This window comes from Xenopus laevis, chromosome 2L, assembly GCF_017654675.1.
Source record: "Xenopus laevis strain J_2021 chromosome 2L, Xenopus_laevis_v10.1, whole genome shotgun sequence".
Taxonomy (NCBI): domain Eukaryota; kingdom Metazoa; phylum Chordata; class Amphibia; order Anura; family Pipidae; genus Xenopus; species Xenopus laevis.
In genome coordinates, this window is record NC_054373.1 from 163740444 (window position 1) to 163755810 (window position 15367).

Genomic DNA, 15367 nt, shown 5'->3' on the forward strand with positions numbered 1-15367 from the left:
CGTTTCATTTTCACCTTTTTATGTTTTACTGCAGCAGCTCTGTGGTGGTGGGGTGTCCGTTGTGTTGTTTAATTGATACTAGAGTCCTGCCGGGACTGAAATTTCTGGTGTGCTATATGAAAGCAACTGAGCTGAAAAAAAATCTGTTTGGAAAGTGAACTACCGTATATACTTGAGTATAAGCCGAGTTTTTCAGCATTCAAAATGTGCTGAAAAAGTCTACCTGGGCTTATACGCGAGTCACTTTTAATCATTCCTATACCAACAGTTCGCTTGGGGAGAGACTGCAATATCACACAGCGCCCTCTGTTGGTTATATGAAAGAATAGCAGTGTGCCCTCTGTTGGTTATATGAAAGAATAACGGTGACTGCAATATCACACAGTGCCATCTGTTGGTTATATGAAAGAATAGCCATGCACCCTCTGTTGGTTATATGAAACAATAACAGTGACTGCAAAATCAAAGAGCGCCATCTGTTGGTTATATGAAACAATAACAGTGATGGCAATATCACACAGCGCCATCTGTTGGTTATATGAAGGATTAACAGTGATGGCAATATCACACAGCACCCTCTGCACATGGTAGTGGGACAATGCACACAGTAATCCGTTTGGCCATTCTCGGTCACCATCAACTTTGCAAAGAAGTCTGGTTGATCGCTGGGGGGGTCGCTTTGGCGGAATGTGCGCTGCTGGGAGACAGGGCTGTAGTTGTATCGAGGCTTATACTCGAGTCAAGTTTTCCCAGTTTTCGTAGGTAAAATTAGGTACCTCGGCTTATACTCGAGTATATACAGTACCTCCTTCTAAGATCTATATAGCAAGCCTGACAAACTTGTTGCCTGCAGACCAGATGTGGCCCTCCAAGACATTGTTATGGCACGTAGCCTGCCCAAGATCTCTTAAAGGAGAACTAAACCTCTGTCAAGCGAATCCCCCATCCCCTTCCCTCCATTGGTCCCATCCCTGCTTTCTCCCTCCATAATACCTTACTTAAAAAGTGTCCCTGGCATTAACGTTGGCATATTCAGCAGAGCTCATTGGTGCCATCTTCAGTATCTTTGGATCCTATAGTTTTCTTGGAGCTTCTGGCAAAAATACCAGACTGGCTTCAACTGCGCATGTGCGAAAAAGCTCAGTGTCGGCACTTATGCGAGGAATCCAAAGATACAGAATATATGGCGCCCATGAGCTCCGCTGCGCTACTCTGCATGAATATACCAATGTAAATGCCGGGGACACTTTTTTCAAGTAAGGTAGTAAGGTACTATGGAGGAAGAAAGCAGGGAGGTTGGCTAATGGAGCCGATGGGGCTTGCTCAATGGGGGTTTAGTTCTCCTTTAAAGCTACTGTAACACTAGACAGATGTGATGAATGCATATCGGAGTATTTCAGTGCTAAAATTTGTGATGAAATGGCTGTGGGTGCAGGCACATCAGAAAGCTGATGTAGGGGCTCAGGCATAGTCTGTGGATATGGCAGTAGCCTATATACCTCTTTGTGCTGCCTCTTTACTTGCATTCATTTATTCCATATTTCTTTCACTCTCACTGCATCTCCAAGCAGCAGTGTTGTAACTGTCAATGAGTTGTTCTAATAAGGGGTAATTGTTCCTGCTTTGTTTTTTTGGAACAGTGCCTCTGATCTGAATGTATCTAGAATCTCTGCCAAAAAGCAAGATGGGGTTTCTGTTATTTGCCACAAATGAAACAGAAGTAGTCACGAGCACCAGGAAAAAGATTCTTCAATACAAACATTAAAAAGTAGCAACTTTTCCAAATTTTCCAAAACGACATTGCTTTGCACATCGCATCTTGTTTTCAGGCAACAGTAAGCACATTTTATTCTGGTAATAATATTACTTTAAAGAACCAGTAACATAATTTTTTTTATTAAAAAAAATCATTCAGTGTAGAACGAAAAAAACCACAAAGACATATTAACTTACTGAACTTACCGAAACTTCGCTTGGGCTCCACTTCAGAAAAGGCGATCCATCGTGCGGCGCTTGATTTCTCCTCCCTGCCTTCCTTATAGGAGATAGCTAGGGAGGAGAAATCGAGGGCCGCACGATGGACCGTCGCCTGAAGAGGAGCGTAATCGGAGTTTCGGTAAGTTATTTCTTAATAAAGACTTATCGATTTTAAAGTTTAATATGTCTTTGTGTTTTTTTTTCTACACAAACTGTTACTGATCCTTTTAAGGGGTGGAACTGCACAGTAGTGATGTGCTTGATAACCCAAAACCCATAGGTTGGACAGTTCAGGCCAAACAATCACTTTTTTTCAGGTGGAGGGCCGCACTTTCCCCACGGCCCACCCCAAAAGGAAAATGGGGAGCTACTGGGGCATCTTCAGAGACACAGATCTTTACTGCTAAAGGTCTGTGGTTGCCTTGGGCTAATACAGAAGCCCAGACATAATGTACTGCATTTCTAGCCTACTTCTTTCATTAAGCTTTAGTTCTCCTTTAAAGAGCACCTACACATTGGAAAACAATAGAAAAATTCTTATTAGTTGCTATAGGCAACAGTGATATTTCCCTCTAGTGTTGGCAAACCAGCCCATTATCAGTATCAAGTTTATGTCCAACGTCTTTGGATAAATGAAGAACTGTGGTACCGCTTGTGGCAGATTGACTTTGTGATAACAGAAAAGCGTGCCATTATTACAAGTATGGGATCTGTTATCCGGAAACGGGTTATCCAGAAAGCAAGGGCATCTCCCATAGACTTTATTTTAATAAAGTAATAAAGATTTTTAAAATTGATTTGCCTTTTCTCTGTTATAAAGAAATAGTGCATTATACTTTATCCAAAGTAAAGTACAGGTATGGGACCTGTTATCCAGAATGCTCGGGACCTGGGGTTTTCCGGATAACGGATCTTTCCGTAATTTGGGTCTTCTTGCCTTAAGTCTACTAGAAATTCATTTAAACATTAAATAAACCAAACAGGCTGGTTTTGCTTCCAATAAGGATTAATAATATCTTAGTTGGGATCAAGTACAAGCTACTGTTTTATTATTAGAGAGAAAAAGGAAATCATTTTTAAAAATTTGGATTATTTGTATAAAATTGAGTCTATGGGAGACAGCCATTCCGTAATTCGGAGCTTTCTGGATATCGGGTTTCCGGATAAGGGATCCTATACCTGTATAACTAATCCTTATTTAGAGGAAAAACAAGCCTATTAGATTTATTTTTTGTTTAAATTAATTTTAAGTTGACTTGATTGTAAGAAGATCCGTATTACAGAAAGACCCATTATCCAGATAACCCCGGGTCCTGAGCATTCTGGACAATAGGTCCCATACCTGTATACCGTTTCGCCTTTAGCCAAGAGCCAACATCCCTTCTTGCTTATGCATTTCTCTTGTTTCATCCTCCTCTTCCTAAATAAGGTTCTCTGTCTATTTCAGGCATTGTGTAATTACTGGCTTATATAATGAGAGGAAGTTCTCTCAAAATATGTATATCTAGGAAGGGAAAATGCAGAACTGGAAGTGTGCAAAATAACAGTGATTTTCTTTTGTACTCGTGTGCAAAATTAGAATTCAAGAGAATTCTATATATATATGGCCCACTTCAGCCTCCATTCACACCTTTTAAGACTTGTGGCAGCATTTTGGGCTTGGGTATATAAAGAGGGGAGCGTGCTGGGTTAGGGTCAGGGTGCAGGTGCTGACAAATAGGGTTCGGGTCAGGTGTGGGTAGGGTTGCCACCTGACCGGTATTTTACCGGCCTGGCCGTTAAAAATTAAGCTTGATCCCAATGTAATTAATAGGAAAAGTGCCTTAAAATATAGGAAGGTATTCAAAAAAAGTGGCAACCCTAGGTTTGGGTCTAATTGTAGTCGCACATCACTAATACTGACCCCAGCCATTGGGTGCAGGGGTGACAGGACAGGAGCACAAAATATTTATTTCAATAGTTTGAGAGCAGGAATGGGCGAATTTAAATAGTTTTGCCAAAAATTAGCCGAAATACATTAAAGGGATATTGTCATAGGAAAAAAAATTTTTTTCCAAAATGAATCAGTTAATAGTACTGCTCCAGCACTGCTTCTGCACTGAAATCCATTTCTCAAAAGAGCAAACAGATTTTTTTTATATTCAATTTTGAAATGTGACATGGGGCTAGACATATTGTCAATTTCCCAGCTGCCCCAAGTCATGTGACTTGTGCTCTGATAAACTTCAATCACTCTTTACTGCTGTACTGCAAGTTGGAGTGATATCAACCCCTCCACCCCCCCAGCAGCCAAACAAAAGAACAATGGGAAGGTAACCAGGTAAACAGCTCCCTAACACAAGATAACAGCTGCCTGGTAGATCTAAGAACAGCACTCAATAGTAAAAACCCATGTCCCACTGAGACTCTTCGGTTACACTGAGAAGGAAAAACAGCAGCCTGCCAGAAAGCATTTCTCTCCTAAAGTGCAGGCACAAGTCACATGACCAGGGGCAGCTGGGAAATTGACAAAATGTCTAGCCCCATGTCAGATTTTAAAATTGAATATAAAAAAATCTGTTTGCTCTTTTGAGAAATGGATTTCAGTGCAGAATTCTGCTGGAGTAGTGCTATTAACTGGTGCGTTTTGAAAAAAACATCTTTTCCGATGACAGTATATGGGCGTCAATTTTTTTTGACATGCAGCAAATTTTTTTGACGCGCATCATTTTTTTTCTCCCATTGAAGTCTACGGGCATCATTTGCACAGCGAACAAACTAGCTCATCCCTATTTGAGCATAATATATAAATGATTATTTTATACTTTGGAAACTGATGGAGCTGTTTTCACCTTTTGCGTGTGCTTTCAGATTTACATACGCTTTTTGACACATCCAGATTTATTTGTAGAATAAAAAGCCATTTCTGCAACTTTCAGCGAGGCAGAGATAATACTGTCTGCATTATTAGGAGCTGTTTGGTAATTGAGATTTGAAGCTGACTGAGCAGTCGCACAAAGCTATAATTTGAAACCTCATGTTATTTTCCAGTGAAACTACCATTTAAGGCTGATCACCCTTTGTTTCTATTTCCCGTAGCCAAAATGTTTATGGTTAACAAGTGAAACCTGCTATTCCAGAGTTGCTTGGCCTGTTGTTATCCGTCCCATATCTGTCAGCATTGTCTGTGCAATGCCTGAAATGCTGCTGTTCTCTTATATAACTGTAAATGTTGTTCTGGAATAAAAACGCCAACATATTATGCAACACAGATAACTCGGGTATATACAGGGGAATCATCTAATGTAAAATAACTCATAACTCTGGCTCAGTGCCCCAAAAGTTACCCCCATGTGAGACCAGCTTAAAGTAACATCAAAAAATTACATTCTTTTAAAGTAATGAAAATATAATACAGTGCTGCCCTGCATTGGTAAAACTACTGTGTTTGCTTCAGAAACACTACTATAGTTTATATAAATAAGCTGCAATGGGGGCAGCCATTCAAAGAAGAAGAGGCTCAGGTTACACAGCAGATAAGCTCTGTAGAACATAATGGTGTTATCTTCAATCCACTATTTAACCTGTGCCATATAGACTTTTTTTTTCAATTTCCGCCATTGCTACACAGCAGCTTGTTTATATGAACTATAGTAGTGTTTCTGAAGCAAACACATCGGTTTTACCAGTGCAGGGCAACAGTACATTATATTTTCATTACTTTAAAACACTTTCATTTTTTGTGTTGCGCTTCTTTTAATAATTCTCCTGTAAGGGTGAATATTGGATTCGCATCACGGCACTAAGCTCTTGAGAACAGTCCCAATTCTCTTGAAAAATAATTTAATTTCTCTGCATGGCTTCCAAAAGTGTCGGTAGAGGAGCTTGCCAACCACTTTCTCTTATTTCAAGGTATATGTTTATAGAACCATACTGACCACTAGTGATTTGAAGAAAACAAACTCTGTGGGAGATGGATTTGGTGCTTTTTAGGTTTCCTGAAGAAACATCCGTTACCATGCAGGAGCCATGGAGACAAATAAAAAAAAGGCAAAAATCCTTGCAGTGTCCTTCTTAGGGTAGAACTACATGGGCGACTTCGGTGCATTTCCGGTGGATCCGACGCACTGCGCCAAAATGCAGGCGTCAAATCGGATGCGACGGAAAATAAGGTATGAAATGCAAATGTTGGATCTTGTCGCAGCATTCATACGACACAACTATCGGATGCAGACGTGTCGGATGAACGGTGTAACACCGACATTGCTATTGCTTACCTTATTCTTATTATTCGCATCCGATTTGACGCCTGTGTTTTGGCACAGCGCGTTGGATCCACTGGAAACGCACCGAAGTCGCCCATGTAGTTCTACCCATAAAGTCTACCTGAAGCCCATTTTTTTTTGGTGGCTGTCTCACAAAAACTTTAATATCCATATTGACAGTGCCTTTGCTTGGAGACAATAGAAACTGTTACCATTTGTTTATATGGGCGGCAACCTAATCCTCATTTTTTATTATGCCAGATGGAGGTCACAGTGATGTCAATACTGACACCAGAAAATTAAACCTTTTTTTTTTAACAATCATCATAACTTTGTCTTTGCACAAGCTTTAGAGTATTACCATAAACGTATTTGGCCAATGCTTTTACATTGCCTAATTAATGCCCCATATTTCTCTGAGGAGGCTGCTAAGAGATATGGGGAGCAGTCACCTGACAAAGGGAGGTGCAAACACCCCGAAACTTTGTTCTTGGATTTGGAGTGGTAAAACTGGCTTAAAGGAGAAGGAAAGGTAAAAACTAAGTAAGCCTTATCAGAAAGGTCCATCTAAATATACCAGTAATCCCCCAAAGTAGTACTGCTCTGAGTCCCCTGTCAAAAGAAACACTGCATTTCTTTCCTTCTATTGTGTACACATGGGCTTCTATATCAGACTTCCTGCCTTCATCTTAAACCTCATTGCCCTGGGCAAGAGCATGCTCAGTCTGCTCCTCTCCCCCCCCTCCCTTCTCTACTGTAATCTGAGCCCAGAGCAGGGAGAGACTCAGGCAGGAAGTGATGTCACACCACATTTATACTGCAGCTCCTATCCTAAACAAACAGAGAGCTTCTAGAGCTTTTTACTCAGGTATGGTAAAACATTCTACAGAATAAATATAGCATTCTAGCTTGCACTATTGCAGCTAATCTATTGGCAATAAAATGCCTCCGTAGCTTTCCTTCTCCTTTAAATAAAGAATTATTTGCACCGCAAGAAGTGGTGAAGTGCTTGCCTTTCCTATGAAATATTGCTCTCTGAGAAAGCTGCCATATTTGTGCAGCACTAGTCTTTACATTAGAAACTGTAACTGGTTAAAGGAGACATATAGGATAAATGTGAAACCCCTAATTTTGTAGGCAATTATAAGTAATATATGGTGTTACTTTTACATGGTGATAAAAATTAATATTATCTTTAAAAATAGCCCCTTTATTAGAGCTCCCTATAAGATGTTCACTGGTCCCGGTCTGTGTTTCAAATGAGGGGTGGGTGTGTCCTAACGGTCCCTGCCAGACAGCCAATCACAGCCCTGCAGTCATACAAGCAAATACAGGCTTCAGTTCCCTATCAGGTCCTGCTAGCTGCTGATTGGTTTCTGTCCTACAGTGCAGTGAGCTGAGAGCCGCCGACTTCCCTGCACAGCCTGGGAATTCAGGGAACAGGAAGTGGAAGAAAGAGAGGGATTATTAGGGTTTTTGCAGGAATATTCAATAAATCAGCCTGAAACACTACTTTTTAACCACAATTCTTCTATGTCTAAATGAGTATAACACACTTACATTCTTATTTTTTACACAAAATGTCTCCTTTAAGGTTGGCAAAACAGTAGGAACTTCAAGTAACAGTAACAGGTATGGAACCTGTTATCCACAATGCCCTGCACTTGGGGTTTTCTGGATAAGAGATCTTTCCATAATTTGGATCTCCATACCTTAAATTTACTAAATAATAATAATATTATAACATTATTTATAAAACCCAGTAAGATTGTTTTGCCAACAATAAGGATTAATAGTGGACAGTTTTTAATGTCCGTATCACTTTAAGGCCCATCTCTGTAGGGTACGGGTCTGTCTGCAACAGTGGGTACAATTCTTTAGCACTGAAGTATTTCATTCTCATTTATTATGCATAGATGTAAAGTTCTGCTGAATTTCTGGATATATCCTCTTTCATCCTTTAATTCGTAAGTCAAGGTTTTAACAATATTTATAGGCTGAGTTGCATCAGATTCGAAGTAACGTATGCCTCTAGTTGTATCACAGAACGCTGAAATTGACAAATATTTCCTCCCCCGTTTAAACTGCTTAGCAGGCATTATGTCACTAATACAAAGCAGATTCAACGCCTTACGTGTATTTAATCCTTAAAGGAACAGTTTACACGTGTTCAGTCCAATGAATAGTATGTTTGGTGGACATGCTTTCAAAGAATTGTTTTAAATTAGACAATTATTGCACTAAACCATACAGAACCAATTAAAGGCACTTTGAACTAAACACCACTCCCTTTTTGGGAGCAGAGGCCTACAGTTAATTAAATTACCTTTCCTAGTTAACCCCTCTATATTGAATGTTTATTTTTCTATAAACCCGAGATTAGGTGCTGGAGGAAGACGAAGGTCCTGTTTGTACAAAACAAATTCCCAACATTCCATTGGGCAGAGATTAGCATGTTTTGGCAACCCATGGCTTTCTTGCTCCTAATTCCATTTCTTAGGGCTGTAAAGTCAAGATATATTGTTGTGTGTGTCTGGGCCGTCACTAAAAATCACGGTGCCCCATACAACAAAATTTTCAGGGCCTATCCACCCCGGCACCCAAGCCCCACCCCAGATCCCGTCCACTCCACATCACAGTTAAAAGACCACACAGACATCAGCACTAAAAAAGGTAACACCCCTCACACACACAAGTTATAAAAAGCTATTGAGGACCAGGGCCCCCCATAAGTTGTTTTTTTTTTTTTGTTTTGTTTTTTAATATAGCATTGGTGCCAGGGCCCCCCTTACAGGTAAAAAAAATTGGGGCCCCAAAGAGCATTTTTTTTAAAAAAAAAACCAAAACATTGGCACCAGCCCTTTACAAGTAAAAAAAAAAAAAATACATTGGTGGCCAGGGGATTAAAAAAAATAAAAAAAACACACATTGGTGTTCAAAGAAATTGAACTTGTGGCTTCAGAACTTCGCCTCCTTTCGTGAATTTGTTTTTTTTTTGCCGCTTCAGGACTTCAATTTTGGCTGTTTTCCTGACTTCGGGTCCTTTTTCCGATTCGTGGCTTCGGCTGTTTTCCTGACTTCTCGTCTATTCCCCGCTTTGGGACTTCGGCTTTGGCTATTTTTTTGGCTTCAGGTCTTTTGCCACTTTGAGACCTTGGTTGTTCGGCTTTTCAGCACTTCCAAATCTCGGCTGTTTGGGACTTCGGAAGAAGGCAGCAGGGCTTTGGCATTGTCAAGGGGGCCCGGCTCTTTCGAAAAGTTTAGCACCCCTTTAGGCCCGGGCCCAGTACACTTGTACCCCCTGTGCCCCCTGATGGCGGCTCTGTATACAGCTCACTCAAACATGCTGCTGCTTTAAAATTGCTTCCAGTGATTATGCTAACCATTAGTTAATAGGGAAATAGTTCTAAGAACTAGCGGTCAGGGTTGGACTGGGCCACTGGGCCCCTGCCGACCCAGATCCGCTTCTTCCCTGGCTGGGAACTGCAGGCAGAGATCAAGATGCAGCCCCTCCCCCCAACTTACATTGTCTCCACAAGGAGGAAAGTAAAGCTGGCCATAGATGCAAAGATCCGATCGTACGAATCATCGTACGATCGGACTTTCCCATCTCCTGACCCGCCACTAACCATTCAGATCAAAGTCTTACCAATCAGATTAGTTAAAGAACAGATCAGCAATGTTCTGCCCCTGACAGCAATCGTACGATATCTATGTCCAACCAAAGCTAGTGACAGTCTCCCACTGAAAATCGTACGATCGGCAATACACGCAGAGATATTATCGGTAGCCGACAGAAATTTTCTAACCTGTCCGATCAACCAAACGACCGATCTCCGCCGGACGAAAAATTTCGGGACTCTCCACACACGATTCGAAAATCGTACGAATCCTCGATTCGTACGATCAGATCTTTGCGTCTATGGCCAGCTTAAGACACTACTAATGGTTAAATCTTAGAGGAGCAGTTATTGTTATCACAGGACACCAAAACACAAAGGGGAATCATCATGAAAATAAAAAATCTAATACTGTAACTGTAGCTGATGTTTTTATAATTCGGTTATACAATTTATTATTTTTACGCTAAGGTTGTTTGTGCAACCATACTTATTCTTGTAGCTGCAACCAACTCACTGATGCTGCGAGTCACTGACGGATTCCTCCAGCTGTAAGTGGCTGATTCCAGTATGAGTCACCAGTGTGCAGTGCACTACTGACAACAAACATGGCTGAGTTTTTAGGTTGAGAAAGATCAATCATTAATCTTGTATATCAAAAAACAAAACAAAGCCATTTATGAAAAGCTATTTACAGGGCCTCCGCTGCAATTTAGTGGATTTTTTGATATAGGCATGGTTGCCCCTTTAAATATAATGTACTGTTACACTTACTCTAAACACTGTAAATGACTTGCCATGCCAGACCCTTCATATAAGTGGGAATTGAGTGTAAATGACAGAGCACATTTGCAGTATGAAAGTCAGCTACACCAGGATTTTCAGAGAATCTATATGGACATCAAGGTAGGGGTGTGTTGTGGTGGTTTTCTGCTGAATTCTGAGCATGGGAAAACAAACTTGGCAGGCAAAATGCCCCAAATCATTCTGTGATCCAAAAGCTTTAAGACCTAAAATAGTACGTACGTGAGGTTTTATTGGTTTATATTTGTGGCTGAAAGAAATGCTGTAAAGTGAAGATGCACTGGCCTGTGTTTCTGATGCTCCCTTCCGCTACCTTTGTGAGTTCCTTGTTGTTTACATACAAACACACTGCATGTTATGTATAAAACCTGAAGGAACACCCTAGATAAGCAAATTACCGAAGGAATTTACCCTGATTAAAAACCTGAAAAAAATCCGTAAATCATTTAAGATCAGCTCAGAGAGATAAGTTTCCATGGAAACTATTTCTACTGCCATGTCGACATCAGAAGGCTTTTCACAACCTGATCCGAAGCAAGTCTGCGAACAAATAGCTGATCAGCTCCCTGACTCTGAATGGCAGCATCAGCTTTAACCCTTACCTGATAGGCTGGGCTCATGCAATGGAATGCACCCCACAAACACCAAAATTAAAGGGCATAATGTCTTCAGAAGGTATCTTGATATGAACTCATTCAGATGGACTTCTCTAAATAAATGTACCTAAACACTATCTGAACTTCCAAAAATAGGTACAGGTATGGGACCTGTTTTCCATAGGGACCTGGGGTTTTCCGGATAACAGATCTTTCCATAATTTGGATCTTCATACCATATGTCTACTAGAGAATCATGTAAACATGAAATAAACCCAATATTAAGGATTAATTATATCTTAGTTGGGATCAATTACAAGCTGCTGTTTTATTATTACAGAGAAAAAGGAAATCCTTTTTAAAAATTTGGATTATTTGGATAAATCTATGGGAGATGGTTTTTCTGTAATTTGGAGCTTTCTGGACAACTGGTTTCAGGTTACCATGGGTCTCACACCTGTAGACCTTTATTTATTTCACACAGATATACTTGATTGTTCAGATTTAAATGAAGTCATGCTTGTCTGCTTTTGCTCATCAGGACTAGTCCCTTCCCCCTTCTGTCACCCTAATAAATAAATTCAAATTCTATTTTATCACGTTAGTCAAGCGAAATAAGCTCCCCTTTAGGGCAGAGACACACACTCAGATTCGGGGAGATTAGTCTCCCAGCGATAAATCTCCTCTTCTTCGGGGCGACTAATCTCCCTGAATTGCCTGGCAATCGGTGCACTTCGTTTTCCGAAGTTGCCTCACGAGGAAACTTCAGGCGACTTTGGGCAAACGAAGCACTCCAAGTGCCATCTCGCCGGTGATTTAGATTCTACCCAGCGCGAGGCAGTTCGAGGAGATTCGTCGAACCGAAGAAGAGGCGATTTATCGCCGGGTGACTAAATTTATCCGAACCTGAGCATGTCTCTGCTTTTAAGGGTAAGGCCACACGAGGAAATTTGGGGAGATTTTGTTGACTAAACGCCTCGTCTTTTGCGCGACTATCTCCCCGAACTGCCTCAGCGTTTTTCCCCATAGGCTACAGCGCAAAGACGCCTGCGCTAATGCACACGCGGCAATGCGTTTTCAATAGTCGCCCAAAGTTGCCTCACTGAGGCAATTTTGGGCGACTATTGAAAACGCATTAGCGCTCATGGTCCTTTCAGATTTTTCTCCACAGTGTTGGCCTCCAGTATGAGGGATGCTATAATGCAAACCACCCCCCCCATTTTTGTTAGACTGGACACACTTCGTCATATTCTACTTCTTAGGGCTAGGCCACATGGGAAGATTTCAGGGAGATTAGTCGCCTGGTGACTAATCGCCGCGTCTTTGAGGCGACTAATCTCCCTGAATGGCTTGCTGGTATCTTGCACCCGCTAGCACTAAAGTCGCCTGCGCCTATTCACATGCGGCGACACGTTTTTCAAAGTCGCTCCAAATTGCCTCGTGATCGGGTGCGAGATACCAGCAAGCCATTCAGGGAGATTAGTCGACTCAAAGACGCGGCGATTAGTCGCCAGGTGACCAATCTCCCTGAATCTTCCCGTGTGGCCCTAGCCTTAGGGTCAGGGCACACAGGCAGATTCAAGGAGATTATTTGACTAATCTCCCCGAACTGCCTTCCAGGCGGCTAAAATGTAAATCGCTGGCGAGGTGACACAACGCGATTCATTTTCCGAAGTTGTCTCATGAGGAAACTTTGTGTAAGACGCCGAGTGCCATCCAGCCAGAAATTGACATTTTAGCCCTCGGAAAGGCAGTTTGGGTAGATTAGTCGCCCCAAAGAAGAGGAGATTTGTCGCCGGGTGACTAATCGGACTGTGTGCCCTGACCCTTAACAACCAGTTGCTATTATTCACCATTAAGGATAAATAATTGGCGGAAATCCTTTGCTGCGTGTTCTTACATAACTATATATTTGTATACAAATGAACTTTCCAGCGTTATGTGCGACTGTGTCATCGGCCAGCACAACAGGGAGCTGTATGTTAAATGATCTTTGTAAAAAGGAGAAAGCTTTTGAGGAGAGATTGACTGATGGCTGACTCGGTGCATTAACTAAAGAATCCCTTTCACCTCCAGCTTCCCACTTCATTTGTTATCCAGGTCAGCAATCTGGGATCTATAATCACTGCTGACATCCACTTTGGCATCCTGTTAGCAGTCAGATTAGTGTGGAATCCTTCTGTTGCCTCTCAGACACTTGCTGTCTAGTAAAAGCACACGGGGGGAGGGATGTAAGGTAACCATTTGTTGTTGGCTACAATTACTATGAAGGAAAACTATACCCCCTGAACAATGTAGCTCTCTATAAAAAGATATTGCATAAAACAGCTCATATGTAAAACCCTGCTTCATGTAAATAAACCATTTTCATAATTATATACTTTTTTAGTAGTATGTGCCATTGGGTAATCCTAAATAGAAAATTGGCCTTTTAAACAATAAGGGCCGCCCCCTGGGATCGTAGGATTCACGGTGCACACAAAAAACCATACATGTTGGGTCACATGAGCCAATTAACAGACAATTCTGTCTTTTGCTTCCACACTTCTTCCTGTTACAGTTAGAGTTGTAGTATTTCTGGTCAGGTGATCTCAGCACACAGACCATCACAAAATGGTGGCTCAAGGCAAGAGATGTAAAAGGGCAAGATTTACTTAAATATATATTCCAGTTTGGTAAGATTCTTTAATATGTCACTTAATTTGATATAAACTATCTGTTGCTAAAGTATTAATTTTGGGGTATAGTTTTCCTTAAAGGGATAATAACTAAAACACTAGACCGTGTTATTGGGACTGCAATCACAAAACTACTTTTTCATCTTGAACCCTATACAGGTTCAGCATACAATATGGTGCTGCTTGATGCATACAGACCAGTGCTAAATATTAGTTTTTGTAGCCCAAGAGTGGCAGTGCCTGAAAGTCTCCAAGGAATAGCTAAGGACAGACAAACTACTGTCAATTAAATTTTTATTTTAAAATAAATGTCATTTTCTTGCTTATTTTCTAATGCAAATCGTATGCTATTATTGCAATGCTAGGCTCCTCAGATTAGCTTTGAACCTTTCTATTCATGTATTGATTTATTGTTTTTCATTACCCTCACCAACAACTCAACTCAAATCCTTTTATTTCTGTTTTTCAGATTAATTTGCGCCTAATCTTAGTAAGCGGGAAGACAAAAGAGTTCCTGTACTCACCGAATGATTCGGCAGCAGATATTGCTAAGCACGTATATGATAACTGGCCCATGGGTAAGTGTTTGTTTATTACGATGTATTTACTGCTCCTTTACAGCTGTTTCAGTTCTTTCAGTAAAAAAACGGCATGATTTGGCAACGTTGTAAAAGTGAGCCTATTGTCTGCCAGGGAATGCAGTAGATTTAGTCTTCCAGCATCTAGTGGTGGTGACTGGGTATTATTGATGTGCAGGCTGGCCCGATACCCGCGGGTTTAAAAAATTCGCTATGAAATTCGCTGTCGGTTGGCTGCTGAGACGCAACTTCGCATTTTAGTGAATTTGCGTAGTGGCCAGTGGCGTAACTAGTTGTTACTGGGCCCCATAGCAAATTCAATTTAGGGCCCTAAAATATTTATAAGTTGGCCTATTTTACCAACATATATTAAAATTGCTAATTAATTAGGGTCTCACTGGGCCCCCTACACTCCTGGGCCCCCCTGCAACCGCAGGGTCTGCTTCCTCTATAGTTACGCCCCTGGCAGTGGCAATGAATTTGTGCCTGGTGCGGTGGCGAGGAGTGTGGTGAAGCAGTCGCTGGTGAAAATTGGCCCTTTAGTGAATCTGCCCCCATGTGTAGTAGTGATTCAACACCTGGGTCATCCAAGTATTCTGTTCCTCTGGTTTATCGTTGGTCTGTTGAATTAAAGCTGCACAGAGTAGTGATGTGTGGGCCGGTTCAATTCCCACGGGTTTCGGGCTAGTTCGAGCTGACCTCTACACACCATTTGCCCCGCTCACGACATTACACTGCCAGCTTTATAGATGTGCCCTTGTCCAGACCCTTTTTTGATGTTATCGGAGGGGTGGGTCGGTGCTGGTCTATTAATAGAAGGGGAGAAGCCGGGTCGCGTTTTTCTCAATCCACATATCACTAGGGCAGAGC

The 15367-nt window shown here is 41.4% G+C and overlaps 1 protein-coding gene across 1 annotated transcript in view; it reads left to right on the forward strand.

The window, feature by feature from the left end:
• ubl3.L (ubiquitin like 3 L homeolog) overlaps positions 1-15367 on the forward strand; it is an 83161-nt gene that overhangs the window by 37247 nt on the left and 30547 nt on the right. The window contains 1 exon segment of the mRNA NM_001090526.1: positions 14389-14497. Within this exon segment, the coding sequence (NP_001083995.1) occupies positions 14389-14497 (109 nt within the window).